Raw genomic sequence first — 17,855 nt, 5'->3', positions numbered from 1 at the left:
ACGGTGTGAATATTTTGTGTGACACCCTTAAAGGGCATAATTACTCTGATGTTGTATTTTGATATTTAATTAAATTATTGGGGTATTTAGAAGGGTGTTACATTAGTGGTATCAGAGCATAGTCGGTCGTGTCGAGTCGTAGTTATTCTGTTTCCCCTGTACGGGATAGGTGTTGTGTAACCCTATCAGTACTTATTGTTTAGCTTGTTTGGGTTTTCAGAATAGAGATGGCTGGAAGAGGTAGAGATGATGCTGCGATTGCTGAGGCTCTGGGTATGCTAGCTGGAGTACTTGGAGGGAATCCAAATGTTATGGGAATGGGAGCTGCTCGTCAACTGAGTGAGTTCCAGAAGAACAATCCTCCAATGTTCAAGGGAGCATACGATCCAGATGGCGCTCAGAAGTGGTTGAAGGAGATCGAGAGGATCTTCAGAGTAACTGAGTGTGCTGATAACCAGAAGGTCAGGTTCGGTACACATATGCTGTCAGAAGAAGCTGATGATTGGTGGGTTGCTACCCGCACTGAGTTGGAAACTGCTGGAGATGCTGAGATTTCTTGGGCTGTGTTCAGAGAGAGATTTCTGAGGAAGTATTTTCCCGAGGATGTCAGAGGAAAGAAGGAGATAGAGTTCTTGGAATTGAAGCAGGGTAACAGGTCTGTTACGGAGTATGCTGCTAAGTTCACAGAGCTGTCGAAGTATTATACTCCCTATGCTGAGGCTGCTGGGGAATTTTCAAAGTGTGTGAAGTTTGAGAACGGGTTGCGTCCCGAGATCAAGCAGGCTATTGGATATCAAAGGATCAGAGTGTTTTCTGATTTGGTTGACTGTTGCAGGATTTTTGAACAGGATTCCAAAGCCAGAGCAGAGAGCTATCAGCAGAGGGTTGATAGGAAAGGTAAGAATCAGATGGATCGTGGGAAACCGTATGCAGCTGGCAAAGGTTTCCAGAGGCAGAGTGGGATGAAGAGGCCTAGTGGGGGAGATTCTAGTGCTCCTGTTAAGTGTTACAGATGTGGTCAGGCTGGACATCGTATCCATGAGTGTACCAGTAATGAGAAGAAGTGTTTCAAATGTGGGAAAGGTGGTCATTTAGCTGCAGATTGCCGGTTGAAGACTGTGACTTGCTTCAACTATGGAGAGTTGGGTCATATCAGTCCACAGTGTCCTAAGCCGAAGAAAGAGAATCAGTCAGGAGGCAAGGTTTTTGCTTTATCAGGTTCTGAGACTTCTGCAGATGATCGTTTGATCCGAGGTACGTGTTATATTAATGGCTTTCCTCTTGTAGCTATTATTGACACAGGTGCGACTCATTCTTTTATATCCTTGGATTGTGCTGTGAAACTTAAGTTAGAGATATCTGAGATGTTGGGTAGTATGGTGATTGATACTCCTGCGAAGGGTTCAGTGACTACTACTTCTGTTTGTCTGAGTTGTCCTTTGAATATTTTTGGTAGAGCCTTTGGGATAGATCTTGTGTGTCTTCCATTAGTGCAGATTGACGTTATTCTGGGTATGAACTGGTTGGTGTTCAACCGAGTTTCTATCAACTGCTTTGATAAGACTGTGATATTTCCTGAGATTGAAGAAGGAAAGAGTTTGTTTCTATCAGCCAGGCAGGTGAATGAGGAAGTGGCAGATGGGGCAGAGTTGTTTATGCTGTTAGCGACTTTGGAAGCTAAAGATAAACTGGTGATTGGCAATCTCGCTGTAGTGTGTGATTTTCCTGATGTGTTTCCGGAAGAAGTGAATGAATTGCCGCCAGAGCGTGAAGTTGAGTTCTCGATTGATTTGGTACCTGGTACTAGACCGATATCGATGGCTCCTTATCGTATGTCTGCTGTTGAGTTAACTGAATTGAAGAGTCAGTTGGAAGATCTGTTGGATAAGAAGTTTATTCGTCCGAGTGTGTCACCGTGGGGTGCACCAGTGTTGTTGGTTAAAAGAAAGAAGGTACTATGAGGTTGTGTGTGGACTACAGGCAACTGAATAAAGTGACGATCAAGAATCGGTATCCTTTACCGAGGATTGATGATTTGATGGATCAATTGGTTGGTGCTAGTGTGTTCAGCAAGATAGACTTGAGATCTGGGTATCATCAGATACGTGTGAAAACTGAAGACATTCAGAAGACTGCTTTCAGAACAAGGTATGGACATTATGAGTATTCTGTAATGCCTTTTGGTGTGACTAATGCGCCTGGAGTATTCATGGAGTATATGAATAGGATTTTTCATCCGTATCTAGATCAGTTTGTTGTGGTATTTATTGATGACATTTTGGTGTATTCGAAATCTGAAGAAGAGCATGCTGAACATTTGAGAGTGGTGTTGGAAGTTCTACGAGAAAAGAAGTTATTTGCTAAGCTGTCTAAGTGTGAATTTTGGTTAGAAGAGGTTAGTTTTCTTGGCCATGTGATTTCAAGAGGTGGTGTTGCTGTTGATCCTTCTAAGATAGAAGCGGTGTCTAAGTGGGAAGCTCCGAAGTCAGTTTCTGAGATTCGAAGTTTCCTTGGTTTGGCTGGTTATTATAGGAAGTTCATTGAGGGATTTTCTAAGTTGGCGTTACCGTTGACAATGTTGACTAGAAAGGGACAAGCGTTTGTTTGGGATTCAAAATGTGAAGAAGGTTTCCAAGAGTTAAAGAAAAGGTTGACTACTGCTCCTATTCTGATATTACCGAGTTCGTCGGAACTATTTGAGGTTTATTGTGATGCTTCATTGTTGGGCTTAGGTGGTGTGTTGATGCAGAATAAGCAGGTTATAGCTTATGCTTCGAGACAACTAAGGGTTCATGAGAGGAACTATCCGACACATGATTTAGAGTTGGCAGCTGTGGTATTTGTTCTGAAGTTGTGGAGGCATTATTTGTATGGGTCAAGATTTGAAGTTTTCAGTGACCATAAGAGTTTAAAGTATTTGTTTGATCAGAAAGAGCTGAATATGAGACAGAGGAGATGGTTAGAATTTTTGAAGGATTACGATTTTGGTTTGAATTACCATCCGGGTAAAGCAAACGTAGTGGCTGATGCGTTGAGTCGGAAATCATTACATATGTCTATGTTAATGGTTAGGGAATTGGATCTGATTGAGCAGTTTAGAGACTTGAGTTTGGTGTGTGAGAGTACTCACAATAGTGTTAAATTGGGGATGTTGAAGTTAACGAGTGGTATTTTGGATGAGATCAGAGAGGGTCAGAAATCCGATATGCGTTTGGTCGATAAGTTGACTTTAGTGAATCAAGGCCAAGGTGGTGAATTCAGAGTTGATGAGAATGGGTTTTGAGATTTGGTGACCGGGTGTGTATTCCGGATGTTGCTGAGCTTAAGAAGAGTATTCTGGAAGAAGGACATCGTAGTGGCTTGAGTATTCATCCTGGAGCTACGAAGATGTATCATGATTTGAAAAGGTTATTTTGGTGGCCGGGAATGAAAAGAGAAATTGCAAGTTTTGTGTATTCCTGTTTGACTTGTCAGAAGTCGAAGATTGAGCATCAGAAGCCGTCTGGGCTAATGCAACCGTTGGCTATTCCAGAGTGGAAGTGGGACAGTATCAGTATGGATTTTGTTTCGGGTTTACCGAGAACAGTTAAGAATTTTGAGGCTATTTGGGTGATTGTTGATAGATTGACGAAGTCGGCTCATTTCATTCCGATTAGAATGGATTATCCGTTGGAGAGATTAGCTGAGTTGTATATTGAGAAGATTGTAAGTTTGCATGGTATTCCGTCGAGTATTGTTTCGGACAGAGATCCTAGATTTACATCGAAGTTCTGGGAAGGTTTGCAGAGGGCTTTGGGAACTAAGCTGAGATTGAGTTCTGCATATCATCCGCAGACTGATGGTCAGACTGAGAGGACGATTCAGTCGTTAGAGGATCTTTTGAGAGCTTGTGTTTTGGAGAAGGGAGGTGCTTGGGACGGTTATTTGCCTTTGATTGAGTTTACCTACAACAATAGTTTTCATTCGAGCATTGGTATGGCACCGTTTGAAGCTTTGTATGGTAGGAGATGTCGGACACCTTTATGTTGGTATGAGTCCGGTGAGAGTGCTGTGGTTGGACCGGAGATTGTTCAACAAACTACAGAAAAGATTAAGATGATTCAGGATAAGATGAGAATTGCTCAGAGTCGTCAGAAGAGTTATCATGATAGAAGGAGGAAGTCACTTGAGTTCCAAGAGGGAGATCATGTGTTTCTTCGTGTTACCCCGATAACTGGTGTTGGTCGAGCTTTGAAGTCGAAGAAGTTGACACCTCGATTTATTGGTCCTTATCAGATTTTGGAGAGGATAGGAGAGGTAGCCTATCGTATCGCTTTACCGCCGTCGCTTGCGAACTTGCATGAGGTTTTTCATGTGTCTCAGTTGAGGAGGTACATTCATGATCCGTCACATGTAGTCCAAGTAGATGATGTACAGGTGAGAGATAACCTGACTGTTGAAACATCACCTATGAGGATCGAGGATCGAGAGTTGAAGCAGTTGCGGGGTAAAGAGATTGCCTTAGTGAAGGTAGCTTGGGGAGGACCAGCAGGTGGCAATGTGACTTGGGAACTTGAGAGCCAAATGAAGGAGTCTTATCCGGAGTTGTTCGTTTGAGGTATGTTTTCGAGGACGAAAACTCTTTTAGTGGGGGAGAGTTGTAACACCCCGATAATAATATAATAATTATTTAAATTAAGTTAATAATATATTTATTGATTTAATTAAATAATTGAATTATTATTATTATTATTTTGGAATAATAATTATTGGGATAATTATTTAGTGGAATAATATTATTGGAGTATATAAGTTGGAATAATAAAAAGTCCCAATTTTTGGAAAAAGGTTTTCACGTGAAAAGGGAAAAGAGGCAGAAAGGGCAAAAAAAACAAAAGAACGAAGGTTGAAGGAAAGGAAAGCTTGGAGCTCAGAGACTGCCGGATTAACTCAGGTAAGGGGGGTTTATCATCGGTTAAAGGGTATTATATGATAAAATGTACTGGGTAGTAATAATCATTGTTTTGCCTCTGATTGGATTGATGTATGCTAAAGATCTGGGAAATGTGGGGATGAACGAAAATTAAATGATAATCGATGAAATTCGTAGAAATTAGATGTAGTAAGGTTAGCGATTTGAGAAGTTGAATGTATCTGAGTTGTAATTGATAAAACGAACGAAAGTGTATGAAAAATTGGATTGTGGAAGTGTAGATCTGAGAATTCGTAGCAGAGAAACCATGACAGACCTGGAATTGTGGTCTCTGGTCATACGCGTATGGCGCTAGGCAATACGCGTATGAGATGGGCTAGTACGCGTATGGCACTAGGCAATACGCGTATGGAATGGCTTGGAAAGGGGAGTTTTGGCGCTGGTACGCGCCATACGCGTGTGATACGCGTATCCCTGGATGTGGTACGCGTATGGTGTATGTCATACGCGTATGAGTGAAAGAGATGAGGTTTTGAACGTGTTTTGGTCTCTGGTGGTACGCGTATGGGAATGTGATACGCGTAGCATACGCGTATGGGCATGGGCGTTACGCGTATGGACTTTGGTCAGGTGTGGGCAATACGCGTATGGCATGGGCAATACGCGTATGGGCAGAATGGAGATTTTTCTGTGTTGTTGTTGTGCAGTTTTTGACTGTTTAGACTGAGTGATGTGACTTAGCTGAGATATGATGTTGTAGGGATCATTTCCCATTGTTTTGAGTAGCATAGGTATTAGTAGAGTGTGCTAATACTATGATTGATTATATGGCATGATATGATATGCTTTCGTGATAAATGTGTTGATGATATGTGATGGTATGCATGATGCTGTGAATGTATCGGTTATGTATGCATTGTGAATAGACTGTTTTGTGGCTTAGAGTGTGAGCATGTGTCTATTCTGGAATTGTTGTTGATGTTGCATTTGCTAGGTGATTAGCTTGCACATTGTGGCCCATTTGGGGTGGTAGCTAATTCCCATGGTGAGGAATTAGTGAGTTAGTCATTATTGGACTGTTGTTGATTGTTTGCATGCTAGGTGATTAGCGTGCATTTCATGGCCCATTTGGGGTGGTAGCTAATTCCCATGGTGAGGAATTAGTGAGTGAGTCACTATGTCTCAAATGAGTGGGACTAGTGAGCTTGGTAGCCGTGCCTGGGTTTGGACGGTGAGGTTGAACTATATGTTCACAAATAGTCGGTACCGCATGCATGGAGTCTCATTGCATAATATATGTATGGCGTGTAATATGAATGGATGTATTCCAATATTACACGTGTGTTTGTGTTGGTATTGTTGTGTGGTCATTGAGTATGGTTTGAGATTATACATATGCTATATGTTACTGTTAAGTATGATGTTGAGTTGATACTGCTGTTATTGAGTATGTGGTCTGGTTTAGGGTGATTTGATGCGTTATTTACTTAACATTACATAATGTTGTATAATGCTCGTTATATTGATTGAGGAACTCACCCTTACACTTATTTTTCAGGTAACGAGAAATGAGTTGAGTAGGAGCTAATTATTGGAGTCTAGTGTAGTCTCCGTAGTGGGTCGTGCTCTGATAGATGTAACATCGGGATGGGTTGTCCTAACTTGTTTTGAATGTTTTATTATTGGTTGAGAACCATTTTCCATGTAATGTTTTACATGATTGATGAAATTATATCCGCTGTGTTTTATGCAATTGTTTAAGTTTGAAATTAATAAAAGAGCATGACCTCTATATTGTTGAACGGTGTGAATATTTTGTGTGACACCCTTAAAGGGCATAATTACTCTGATGTTGTATTTTGATATTTAATTAAATTATTGGGGTATTTAGAAGGGTGTTACATTCACCATGCTTCATGTGAAATAGTTCAAACTCTTTATTAAAGGTATTGATCCTAGCTTGCTTGACTTCATTAGTTCTTTCATGGGCAACTTCTAATGTGTCCCACGTAGCTTTGATGGTTTCATAGTGGGAAACAAAATAATATTCATCAACACCAAATGCGGATATGAGAATATTTTGTGGCTTCCAAACATGTGACCACAATTTCTTATCATTATCATTTCATTGTGCTTCCGGTTTTGGTACGATAACACCTTCACCATTGGTCATTGTAATTTGATTAGGACTATTGGTGATGACGTCCCAAACACCTTTATCAATCGAGTTGATACGCATATGCATACAAGCTTTCCAATAGCTATAATTTTCACCGGTAAAAATGGACGCTCTATAGTACGCCCCTTTAGGTTCGGTAGTTATTTTCTAATAAGCGAATATTGAAGTACGGAATTAACCGGAGCTCATGATACCACTTGTTAGACGATAGGCAACGATCTAGAGGGGGTGAATAGATCTCAATTAGAAACTTGAACATAAATTGTTTTGAAATTTTTTATGACGCAACGGAAGTGATCCAGATCGAATTGTCTAACCAAACCCCTATTGAAAAGATCAGATATGCGTAATTAGAATCCAAGTATGATAATTAACACAAATTTGATCAAACTATTTTCAACCATAACTAATTGAATGTTATGCTAAAAGTAGATTTTATTCCCAATGATAAAATACACAAAATGCTATTGAATCAAATTATCGAAATTTTTGTGCGCAATCGATTCATTTATAATTTTTTTTTGGTTTTGTTGATCTTCAAATCCAACCACAATCTAATCGATTGTGATCACCTCAACAAAACCTCAGTCAAAAGGTTATAAAAAATTTAGTCAAACTTATTGACTGCATAACCGATGAATTCAATAATTTACAAATGAAATGTAAGAGAGAGAAAGAGGGGGGGAGAGAGTACACAAGGATCTGTTTAGGCAGTTCCCCAATCGACCTTGCTATGGATACGTCTACCCTCAATTCGAACTTGAATTGAGATAATGAAATTAACCTTACTTTGCAAAAGTAAAATACAAGAGACATGTAGAAATCCAACCTACAAACCCTAAGTTTGATGTTGATTCTAACACTTTCTCTTCCCTTAATCTGAGCTTGATCAAGTCACCCAACAATGCCAATTTGATTCATCGTCTCGCGCTTCTCTTTTATAAGAACCTTCAGTTCTTCAAAGCCTTCACTCAATCGAATCTAAATCGCGAATTATTGTAACCCAAGATTTTCTAATTCATGTCATTAGGTCAACTATCCAATAAAATAATAATAATAATAGCAATACTATCTCTATATTATTATTGTTATTTTAAATAAATATTAACTTATTTATTATTACTACTAAATTAATTTAATTAAATCTAATAATAATACTATTAATCGCATTGTGTCCAACACCCCATACTTCTCATTAATTACTACCACACCCTTCACTTAAAATTCTAATATTTTAGAAACACTACCCCATGTCCAAGGCTCCCCTACTACCTCAATCATACAAAACAATTAAATTATTCTATATAATTAGATAGTTCTGAATGGGATGTTACAACTGGCTAATTTTTTTATACAAATCATGGTTATGCAAACCACATATAACATTAAATCTCCAGCTTTTATTTTCCAACATGTAACCACGCACCTTAAACGAACATTCACATTTTCTTGAACCAGTGTCCTCCCTTTTAAAAATCCGGAGTACGGTTATATATTTCCTGCTTCTTTTGCACTTCATTGTCACAAAAGCGCATCTTCTATCCAAATCATGATCGAACCTTAATAATCACATCAAATACAAGCTTAGATGCCTTCATACGAATTCATTGAAGCATTTGATCACGAGATTCAAACTCTTACTCGTTTTTAAATTGTTTTCCAACATCTACCGCCTTCATAACAACACCTTGGACATTTAGAGAAACAACTTGTTTTGGAAAAATATCGAGGTTTACCATATATAATGAAAACAATTACCACAAAACAGTAAATAAGCAGTACTGTTGAAAACATAACTGGAAAAATGAACATAGATTAGTTCCGGAAATGCATCTACGGAAAAGTTCATACTAGTTCCGGATATACATTTTCGGACACAACGCTCGTGTTTTAAGACAAAATGCATGATTAATATGAGCAATGAAATGTGAAATAAAAGATCTTTATCTAAAATTTTATCTTCTTTTCCTCCCTTCGATGTGATGAACCACACAATTGGAGATTTGGAGTGAAAAAATGAATTGAGAATGGAGGGATTTTTGGTGAGGGTTTGTGTTGGAAAACAACAATGCAACTGTTTCTTTTATCATATTATTTCGGATATGAATCTCCGGAAATATCTGACATGCAAAAGTGACATAATATTTCAAAATCCCGCCAAAACTTTCAAAGATGTGGCTCCGGAATTTCTAATGAGCAAATCAATTATGAATATATTTCATGAAATGGTCCGGAGATGCATCTCCGAAATAAAAATAACTCAACTTATAAGACGCCACTCAAAATGGTATGTATTGTGTGTGTTGCGTGCGTCCGGAGATTCATCTCCAAAAATTAAAAAGTATTTTAATATTTTCACATATTGCATAAAAAACATATAGGATATATTAAAAAATTCTCTATTATTTTAATAAATAGTATAAAAGATCAATCATACATAGCACATATATGGTTGGATTTTCCTTTGGGCCGGTAGAAATATGCAAAACATTATAATTAAATGAATTATATTAATAAATTTTACAACACTACATTCAAAAACCTCAAACCAATTAAATGGAACTGAAATACAAATTTAAAAAATATTAATTAACAAAAATTTTAAAAATAATCAAGATTGAACTTTTTTTAAAAGTAAATACGGTGTAAAATCACTGTCTATCATGAGAGACTTTAATAAGAGACTATAATATTTGCGATTTTTTTTTTAATTATTTAATGGCGGTTTTAAACTGTCATAAATTTTTAGTGATCATTAACTATCACAAATTATCGTTAAGAGATTGAAATCAAAAAAAAGAAATTATATTGATTTAAAACCACTGTTAAATGATTAAAAGTAAAAAGAAATTACTGTTCTGTGTAAAATCGCTGCTAAATATTTAAAACATGAAGAAAAAAAATGCTCATTTCATGCTCGCTTGGGAGACCTATGGCTTCTCTAGGGTGTAATTGGAACAACATAATGAGAGAAATGAAGACGAGAGATCTTGAGGAAAAATAAGACATTTTCTCTTATTGGCAGATCAATAAAATTAGTGAGAGAGAACTGAATTGCATGGGACTCACTTTTTCTAATCACTTCTAAATAGCAAAGAAAGTGAAGAGAGAATTCAGACTTTTTTCCACCACTACCATTTTCAATTGTTTCATTAGTTATCAATATGTAACATTTTTAATTGCATGTATCATCTTCAAAAATGAAAAACATTTCACGTTATACTAAAAAATAGTAGTTTTTTAGTTTGCAGAAAAAATACACATTTACACACGTTGACCTTAAAACATATGAAAAGAGCTATATATTGTTGTTAAAATAAAATAAATTTAAATAAACTAAATTATTATATTAATCTAGCTTAATTTCTTATAAAAATAGTATAAATGATTTAAATCAATCTAAAACAATTCATTTAATTTATGTTTTTATTCTAATTATAATTGTAGTAACTACACTAAAATAAAAAGGTTATATTAATTTTATTAAAAAACTATATTTAATACTAGAACATTATATAAGGGTATTTTTGTCAATGTACAAGTTATACACACACTTTTTAATTAGGAGTTGCAATATCTTGATCACTGAATCAATTTCAGATGAAATCTCATGTTGCTTCCATATAACTAAAATAATAAATCTTTACTCACCCATTAGGATTTTACTCATTTTAATCCCTTCAACTAGGAGGGTCATTCTTTTAACCCTAGTTTTCAATTCCACACATTCTAATCGGTTACCAACATTCATTTCGATTAATTCTAAATAATGCAGATACATTCAAACACTTAGGATACAACAATGGAATGATAACACAATTGGATCAACTAGGATTCCAAAGAAACACAGAGCTATACTATTTTAATTTATCTCACTTAGACACAAAGCACACAAAAGCATAGAAAGGCATATTCGATTTACCAAGAGTAAACATGCATACAAGTGTCATAAATCATCATTATAAGATAGTGATTAATCTTGACTTTCTAACAACTACATTCAACTTTTTAGCCTAGTTGATAATAAGTTAAAAATATATATGCTAATGTTATTATGATGACAAAAATATATAAAATAAGAAAATATTTTATTATATTAAAATGGAATAAAATGAAACACATATTTATTTTTGAACAAATGCAAGTGTAGATTTTTACATTATTTATGTATGTGCAAGTAGAACTATAGTCATCCTTCAAGAAGAAAACTTATATGATATATAGGCTCCAAATGCAGCAATCACTAGAATTGCAACACTTACATTTTCAATTAAATGTCTCTCTTCACCCAACCATTTACTTTCTGTAACTTTTGGAGTAGGAAGTTCTTCTTTTTCAGTTTCATTTTCTTTTATGTTTTGATTCTTCACGCCTACTAAAGTTTTGCTTGACTCATAAGGCTTCTCCTTTTTCTCTTTAGTTTCTTCCTTCACTAAGATCCTTTTCTTCTCAGCATCTTCATCACTATTTTTCACTATGTTTTTCTCTAAGTTCTCTTTGGTAACAATCTTTTCTATTGGTTTTGGCTCAAATTCCTCTGGACCCTTTTGAAGCTTTTTATTTGTTTCAGTTTTGGCTTTCTCAATGGATGTAGGTTTTGGTTCAAATTCCTCTTTATCTTTTTGAACCTTTTCATCAATTTGTGTTTTGATTCTCTCAATAAATGTTGGTTTTGCCTCAAATTCTTCTTGAACCTTCTGAGCCTCTTCAATTATTCGTGTTTTGATTCTCTCAACGAATGTGGGTTTTTTCTCAAATTCTTCTAGACCATTTTGAGCCTTTTCATCTATTTGTGTTTTGGTTCTTTCAATGAATGTTGGTTTTGACTCAAATTCTTCTTGAACTTTTTGTACATTTTCATCTATTTGTTTGTTAGTTCTCTCGATGAATGTTGGTTTCGCCTCAATTTCCTTTGGACCCTTTTGAGCCCTTTCAGCTATTTGTGTTATGATTCTCTCAATTAATGTTGGTTTTTTCTCAAATTCCTCTTCACTGATTTGAGGCTTTTCATTTGGTTCTGTTTTGGCTTTCTCTATGGATGTTGGTTTTAGCGCAAATTCCTCTTGAGCTTTATGAGCCTTTTCACTTATTTGTGTTTTGACTTTCTCAATGAATGTTGATTTTTTCTCAAATTCTTCTTGACCTTTTTGAGCAATTTCATCTATTTGTGTTTTGATTTTCTCAATGAACGTTGGTTTTGGCTCAAATTCCTCTGGTCCCTTTTGAGCCTTTTCATTAAATTGTAGTTTGGTCATGTCTTTGAATGTTGGTTTTAGCTCAAATTGTTGTTGAGAATTTTCACCTATTTGTGTTTTTGTTGTGTCATTGCTAATTGTTTCTTTAGCAATTTGAGACAATGTGTCATCATGAATAGTCTCTTGTCTCTTCTTTTCAATACTTTGAGTTTGAGGTAAATCACTATTCATGTCTTGAGTTGATTCTTCAAATTTAGTTGTAGATTGTGTTGGTTGAATGGTTTCTTGGACTTTTTCAAGCTTTGTTCCATCTAAACCCTCATTACTTAAAGGTTCTTGTTGACTTTTTTCCACTTGTTGTTTTGGAGCAACAACTTGTGATTGTGAAATGGGTTTCTTTTGCATTTTAAGAATGAGAGTTTCTTGCTCAAACTTGGCTTCAAGTGTCCCTACATCACTATTTTCTGGAACAGGATATGTTTGGTCAAATTTTTTCCATTTGTCTCCTTCAATTGGTCGTTCACCGGTAATCCTCAACTTCTGTGATGCATCCTCTAATGTAATCTTCGGTTGATTCTTTGTATAACCTACAAAAATCAAATACAAGATAATTTTAGTGATTGGACGATAATTTATCTGGTGTCTGACACAAAACTTACACAATTGATTAAGTTCAATTAATTTATTTTTACAATATTTTATTAATATTGATGTGTCAATATCAATGTCGTGAACTTGTCTAACTCAATGTCTAACACTATTTTTTTATTGTTCAAAACAAATAAATCTTATTTCAATAAACATATAAAAGTATATATAAAATACGCACCAGGAAGATAAACATGAAGAAAGTAAGTTTCAGAAGTTTCTTTCACATCTGATTTTGGCTCCCATGTTTCATACACACGACGAACTGAAAGTGGAAACCGGAAAGTTGGGGCTCTAAATGTACGTTGTGAGTTGAAAGCCATAATAACTTTACAATATAACTTTTTTTTTCTATTTGTAGTGTACTAAATATTTGCGACTCACCAAATTGTAGTTATGAAAATGTTTTGATATTGGAAAGTTGAGTTATTTATGTTTCATTGCTTTGTGTATTTATATATGATGAAATCTAGATATTATGGTTAAACTTAAACGCTTTCCTTGTCATAGAGATTATTCTTTATTTATATTTTGGGTTGTTTTTTAGTACAACTAGGTTGGGTAATATTCCATTTCCCTTTGTTGAGCTAAATTTTTTGTCAAGGTATAACTTTTTACTTTGCTCAAGAAAGTAATTGTTCTTTGTTTTGCCCAAGTCTATGGATATTCATATTTTTATATAGGCTTTCTCAATTTTGATAGCTCTACTTTGTTACCGTTACAATTTTTATTTTATTCTTTTAATAACCATAATAATGTTTTAAAAAATAATATAAAAGATCAATGGTAACTATCACACACTACAAACAAAATGATTTTTTTATCACACTCATTATTTGGTTTTTTTACCGAGATAATCCAGTTTTTCAAAAAAAATCCCAAAATACCCAAGGTTTCAGAAAAATTCCCAAAGTATCCCACTTTTAGAATGAGTCTCCAATTGAATTGGCGACTCCTCTTAAAACTTGAATGGAGGCGCCAATTGGATTGGCTAGGGCAGGTGCCCTAGCCAATCCAATTGGCGCCTATGTGTAAGTTTTAAGAGGAGTCGCCAATTCAATTGGCGACTCCCTCAAAAAAGCCTCAAATGTAAAACCTCCAACATGAAAGTTGTAGATCTTTTCAAGACAATGAATTTGGACATAAATTTTGCATCATTTGGATTTTTTATGAGAAAGTTATGGGCACTTGAAGTTGGACTTCTGATTTTTTCAACTGTTATCTGACCTATAATGTTTTGTATTATCACATGTGTTTCTTTTAGAATTATGAAATTTTGTCCAACATAACAATTGAGGTAGACATCTCAAACTTTCCAATGAACTTGGTACCACCTCAAAATAATTAAAAATGAAGGAGTTAGGTCCTTGGGAAGTTGACCCAAAATTAGGGTTTTAGTCAAAACACGTGTATGTGAATTTTGCCAAAAGGGACCAACTTCAAACCCTTCTGTTTGAATGATAAAAGCCTCAAATGACAAAACCTTCAACATAAAAGTTGTAGATCTTTTCAAGACAATAATTTGGACTAAAATTTTGCATCATTTGGATTTTTTATGAGAAAGTTATGGGCACCTGAAGTTGGACTTTTTCACATTTCAATTGTTATGTGACCTATAATGTTTTGTATTATCACATGTGTTTTTTTTAGAATTATGAAATTTTGTCCAACATAAAAATTTAAGTAGACATCTCAAACTTTCCAATTCACTTGGTCCCACCTCAAAATCATAAAAAATGAGTGAGTTAGGTCCTTGGGAAGTTGACCCAAAATTAGGGTTTCAATCAAAACATGTGTATGTGAATTTTGCCAAAATGGAGTTTACACAAAGAAACCTAATGTTTGGAGTTTACACAAAGATAAATTTGATATAATACGACTTGATATTAATAAAGTTTGGAGTTTACATAAAGAAACCTAATGGTGATGACCGGGATCACCTAACCGACCTCCGGTCCCACATCCCCTAGCTACCCTAACCCACGTTGACGATTCTGCACCGGTGTTTGTTCATCTGAGGGGCCAGGAGCGTCACTACCAACTACAGGAGAAGGTCCGTTGAGGTATTCAGCCAACTCAGCATAGTCTTCAGTATGCAATGATGGTGTACCGCCGTAGCTGAGCTCATGACCCATGTCAGAGAAGTTGGGATGTGGTTGACTCATAGATGGGTGACCGGGATGGTTGAAGGGAGACATGGGTGTGAATGATGCGTCTAGGAAAGGTTGGAAAGGTTGTTGGGGTGTTTGGTAGAGATAGGGTTGTGGGATGTTTTGGTTTTGTGATGTTTTAGCTTCTTGGCTACGGTAGGAGGAGGGACGGTTGGTGTTTTGGCTAAGGCGACTTTGGTAGGGTGATGGTGTGGGTGCGAAGCGATGTTGGGTCTCAGATTGATGGTCAATTTGTTGGTGGTGGTATGGGGTATGTTCTTAGTATTGGGGTTTGGTGAATGGCATGTTTTGGTTGTATGTTTGTGTGTTTGTGGAACGGAACGTTTGACGGATAGGGGGTTGTGAGTAACCGGGCTGAGAATGTTGTTGGGGGTTAGATGTTGATCCTTCTTTTGTGTAACTTGCCTGGCGTGGGTCGTAGAGGTACATATCTTCGGCGATGAATTGAAAACCAACCGATCTGTACCAAGCCATATAAGTACGACTTGGTTTTACCTCATTTGACATGACTGCGTCAGTTAAGACATGGTCATGACGGTGCTTCCACTTGCGACACTCCGATCTTGCGAAGGTTTGCCAAGGGTTGAAGTTCCATTGGTCGTTCACTTTACGCATATGCCATTCTTCTAGGCTAACTGGGGGATCTGGGATATTCTGGACCATACTGAACTGCAGCTTCACACGATCGGTGTTATGCATCTCTACAGTTATGAACCGTATTATCGGTGTGCATGTTGTCCATACGACTGCGTCTTCAGCGTTGACTTCATGGTCATGATCCAGATTAAGGTATGGACGCCAAATGAACTGAAATTTTAAAGAAGATAGGATTATAATTAATGTAGAAAAAGTTAACATAATATAACGAAATAATTAAGTTACTTTGCTTACGTCTGTCGGTCGAAGGTGATCCAACAGGTTGCGATACTGAGTAATACAGTGTCTCGGACATCTGTTGTAACTCATACCACGTGCCGACCATCTACACCAAAAAGTTAAAAAAAATTAGTTTGAGGTAATAAACTTTAAGGAAGTAAGTAAAGATATAACAATTTAAACAACTTACTTTTTTGCATATGGAAAAGTGAAAGGGTTGTTATTGACCGGTGCTAGAGACGGTAGTCTTGACCAACCCCATGCTTGTAGCAAAACAGCACATCCAGAAAATGTAGATGTGTCTTTGTGGGAGTTTTTGCACAACGAACTACAGAGATAGGCTAGACAAGCAGATCCCCAACTATAACTTTCTATTCTATCTACATGTCTAAGTAGAGGTAAGTACATAATATGCGTGCTAGAACCACTATCTTCGGGAAATAAAAAGGATCATATTAACAGCATAATGTAACACCTAGTTTTTATTATTCGAGCATCTTCGGTAGAATGCTCATCTAAATATAAACTATTATAATATGACTTTAGGCATGAGAGTAGTATACCTTGACCTCTAGCATTATCATCTAACAAATCAGTGTCTAAAAGCTCCATGCAAATTGAATTTGCATAGTTGGTCTTACCATTAACATCTTTGCCTTCAATTGGTAGTCCTAAAAGCATGTAGACGTCTTCTAACGTCACGGTACACTCACCGGTTGGAAACCAAAAAGTGTGTGTCTCTGGCCTCCATCTTTCGCATAAGGCTAGAATGAACTTGTTATCTATAAACTAAGATATAATCTTGCTAATATGACTAAAACCGGCGAGTTCAACATAAGGTTGAATCATCGGGTCCATTTGGACATATTCGTGGACCCGAGTTCGAAACCTTGATACATCCTATAATAGAAAGAATAAAACACTTGACTAAGTTGGTATGTCAAAATAAAATGGGGTTGGTGAAGATGAAAGATAAAAAGTTAACAAAAGAAAAAACTTACATATGTTGCGATGTTTGCAATTGTTCCTCTATGTGCTTTGCCCATTGTGAGTAAAGACATATTGTTGGGGAGTTGGTGTAGATGAAACTAGAAGATGTTATTGAAGATGAAATTGTAAAAGAAGTATTGTAGAGGAAGTATTGAGAGTGATGGTGTGGAAGAAGTGTTGAAAGAGTGGATGTATTTATAGGCAAATGGATGGGAGCATGAAAATTTGTGTTTGCATGGTGTCTCCATATGAATTGGCGACCATGTACAATCCTTAAGAGGGGTCGCCATTCAAATTGGCGCCTCCATAGGGACATGCATGCAAGGCTAGGTCTGAATGCTTGGTTTCGAGGTCTGAATCTATGGTGTCTCCACTTGAATTGGCGACCATGTACAAGGATTAAGTGGAGGCGCCAATCCATTTGGAGACACCATCTGCATGTCTGACACGTGGCTGTCTTGTCTCCTGCATGCTGAATAAGTCACTTGTTGATGGCTTGCATGACTGACACATCATCTCTGACTATCTTACATGTCCGACGCGTGGCTGTCTTGTCTCCTGCATGCTGAAGAGTCACTTCTTGATAGCTTGCATGGTTGACACATCATCTCAGACTATCTTGCATGACTGACACATCATCTCTGACTATCTTACATGTCCGACACGTGGCTGTCTTGTCTCCTGCATGCTGAAGAGTCACTTCTTGATAGCTTGCATGGTTGACACATCATCTCAGACTAGCTTGCATGTCCGACATATCATCTCAGAAGTAGCTAGCATGTGAGACACTAATACCATCTATTTAAGTGTCTTACTATCAACATCCAAGACACTTCACTCACATTCATTTGCAGTCAGAAAATAGTTTTCATCTCCACAATGTC

General features: G+C 36.6%; 2 protein-coding genes across 2 annotated transcripts; both read right to left on the bottom strand.

Moving 5' to 3' along the window:
- Nucleotides 1-11,198: 11,198 nt before the first annotated feature.
- On the bottom strand, nt 11,199-13,364 carry LOC127075602 (DEK domain-containing chromatin-associated protein 3). The gene is made up of 2 exons (XM_051017053.1): nt 13,116-13,364; nt 11,199-12,873 (listed from the first exon to the last, which is right to left on the bottom strand). Exons 1-2 carry the CDS (start codon nt 13,255-13,257, stop codon nt 11,288-11,290), a joined length of 1,728 nt encoding a protein of 575 aa, XP_050873010.1. The 5' UTR covers nt 13,258-13,364; the 3' UTR covers nt 11,199-11,287.
- Nucleotides 13,365-14,860: 1,496 nt separating this feature from the next.
- On the bottom strand, nt 14,861-16,119 carry LOC127135574 (protein MAIN-LIKE 2-like). The gene is made up of 2 exons (XM_051062237.1): nt 15,997-16,119; nt 14,861-15,912 (listed from the first exon to the last, which is right to left on the bottom strand). Exons 1-2 carry the CDS (start codon nt 16,069-16,071, stop codon nt 15,364-15,366), a joined length of 624 nt encoding a protein of 207 aa, XP_050918194.1. The 5' UTR covers nt 16,072-16,119; the 3' UTR covers nt 14,861-15,363.
- Between the last annotated feature and the right edge of the window lie 1,736 nt (nt 16,120-17,855).

The sequence above is a fragment of the Lathyrus oleraceus genome, chromosome 4, assembly GCF_024323335.1.
Source record: "Lathyrus oleraceus cultivar Zhongwan6 chromosome 4, CAAS_Psat_ZW6_1.0, whole genome shotgun sequence".
NCBI classification, from domain to species: domain Eukaryota; kingdom Viridiplantae; phylum Streptophyta; class Magnoliopsida; order Fabales; family Fabaceae; genus Lathyrus; species Lathyrus oleraceus.
Note: the sequence above shows the minus strand (reverse complement) of the source record. Positions and strands in the feature narration are given on the sequence as shown.

Coding starts and splice junctions, on each gene's coding strand:
- LOC127075602 (XM_051017053.1), bottom strand. CDS start 13,257: ATGGCTTTCAACTCACAACGTACATTTAGAGCCCCAACTTTCCGGTTT. Junction 12,874..13,115: donor TCTTCATGTTTATCTTCCTG/GTGCGTATTTTA, acceptor TGATTTTTGTAG/GTTATACAAAGAATCAACCG.
- LOC127135574 (XM_051062237.1), bottom strand. CDS start 16,071: ATGAGTTACAACAGATGTCCGAGACACTGTATTACTCAGTATCGCAAC. Junction 15,913..15,996: donor ATCACCTTCGACCGACAGAC/GTAAGCAAAGTA, acceptor TTAAAATTTCAG/TTCATTTGGCGTCCATACCT.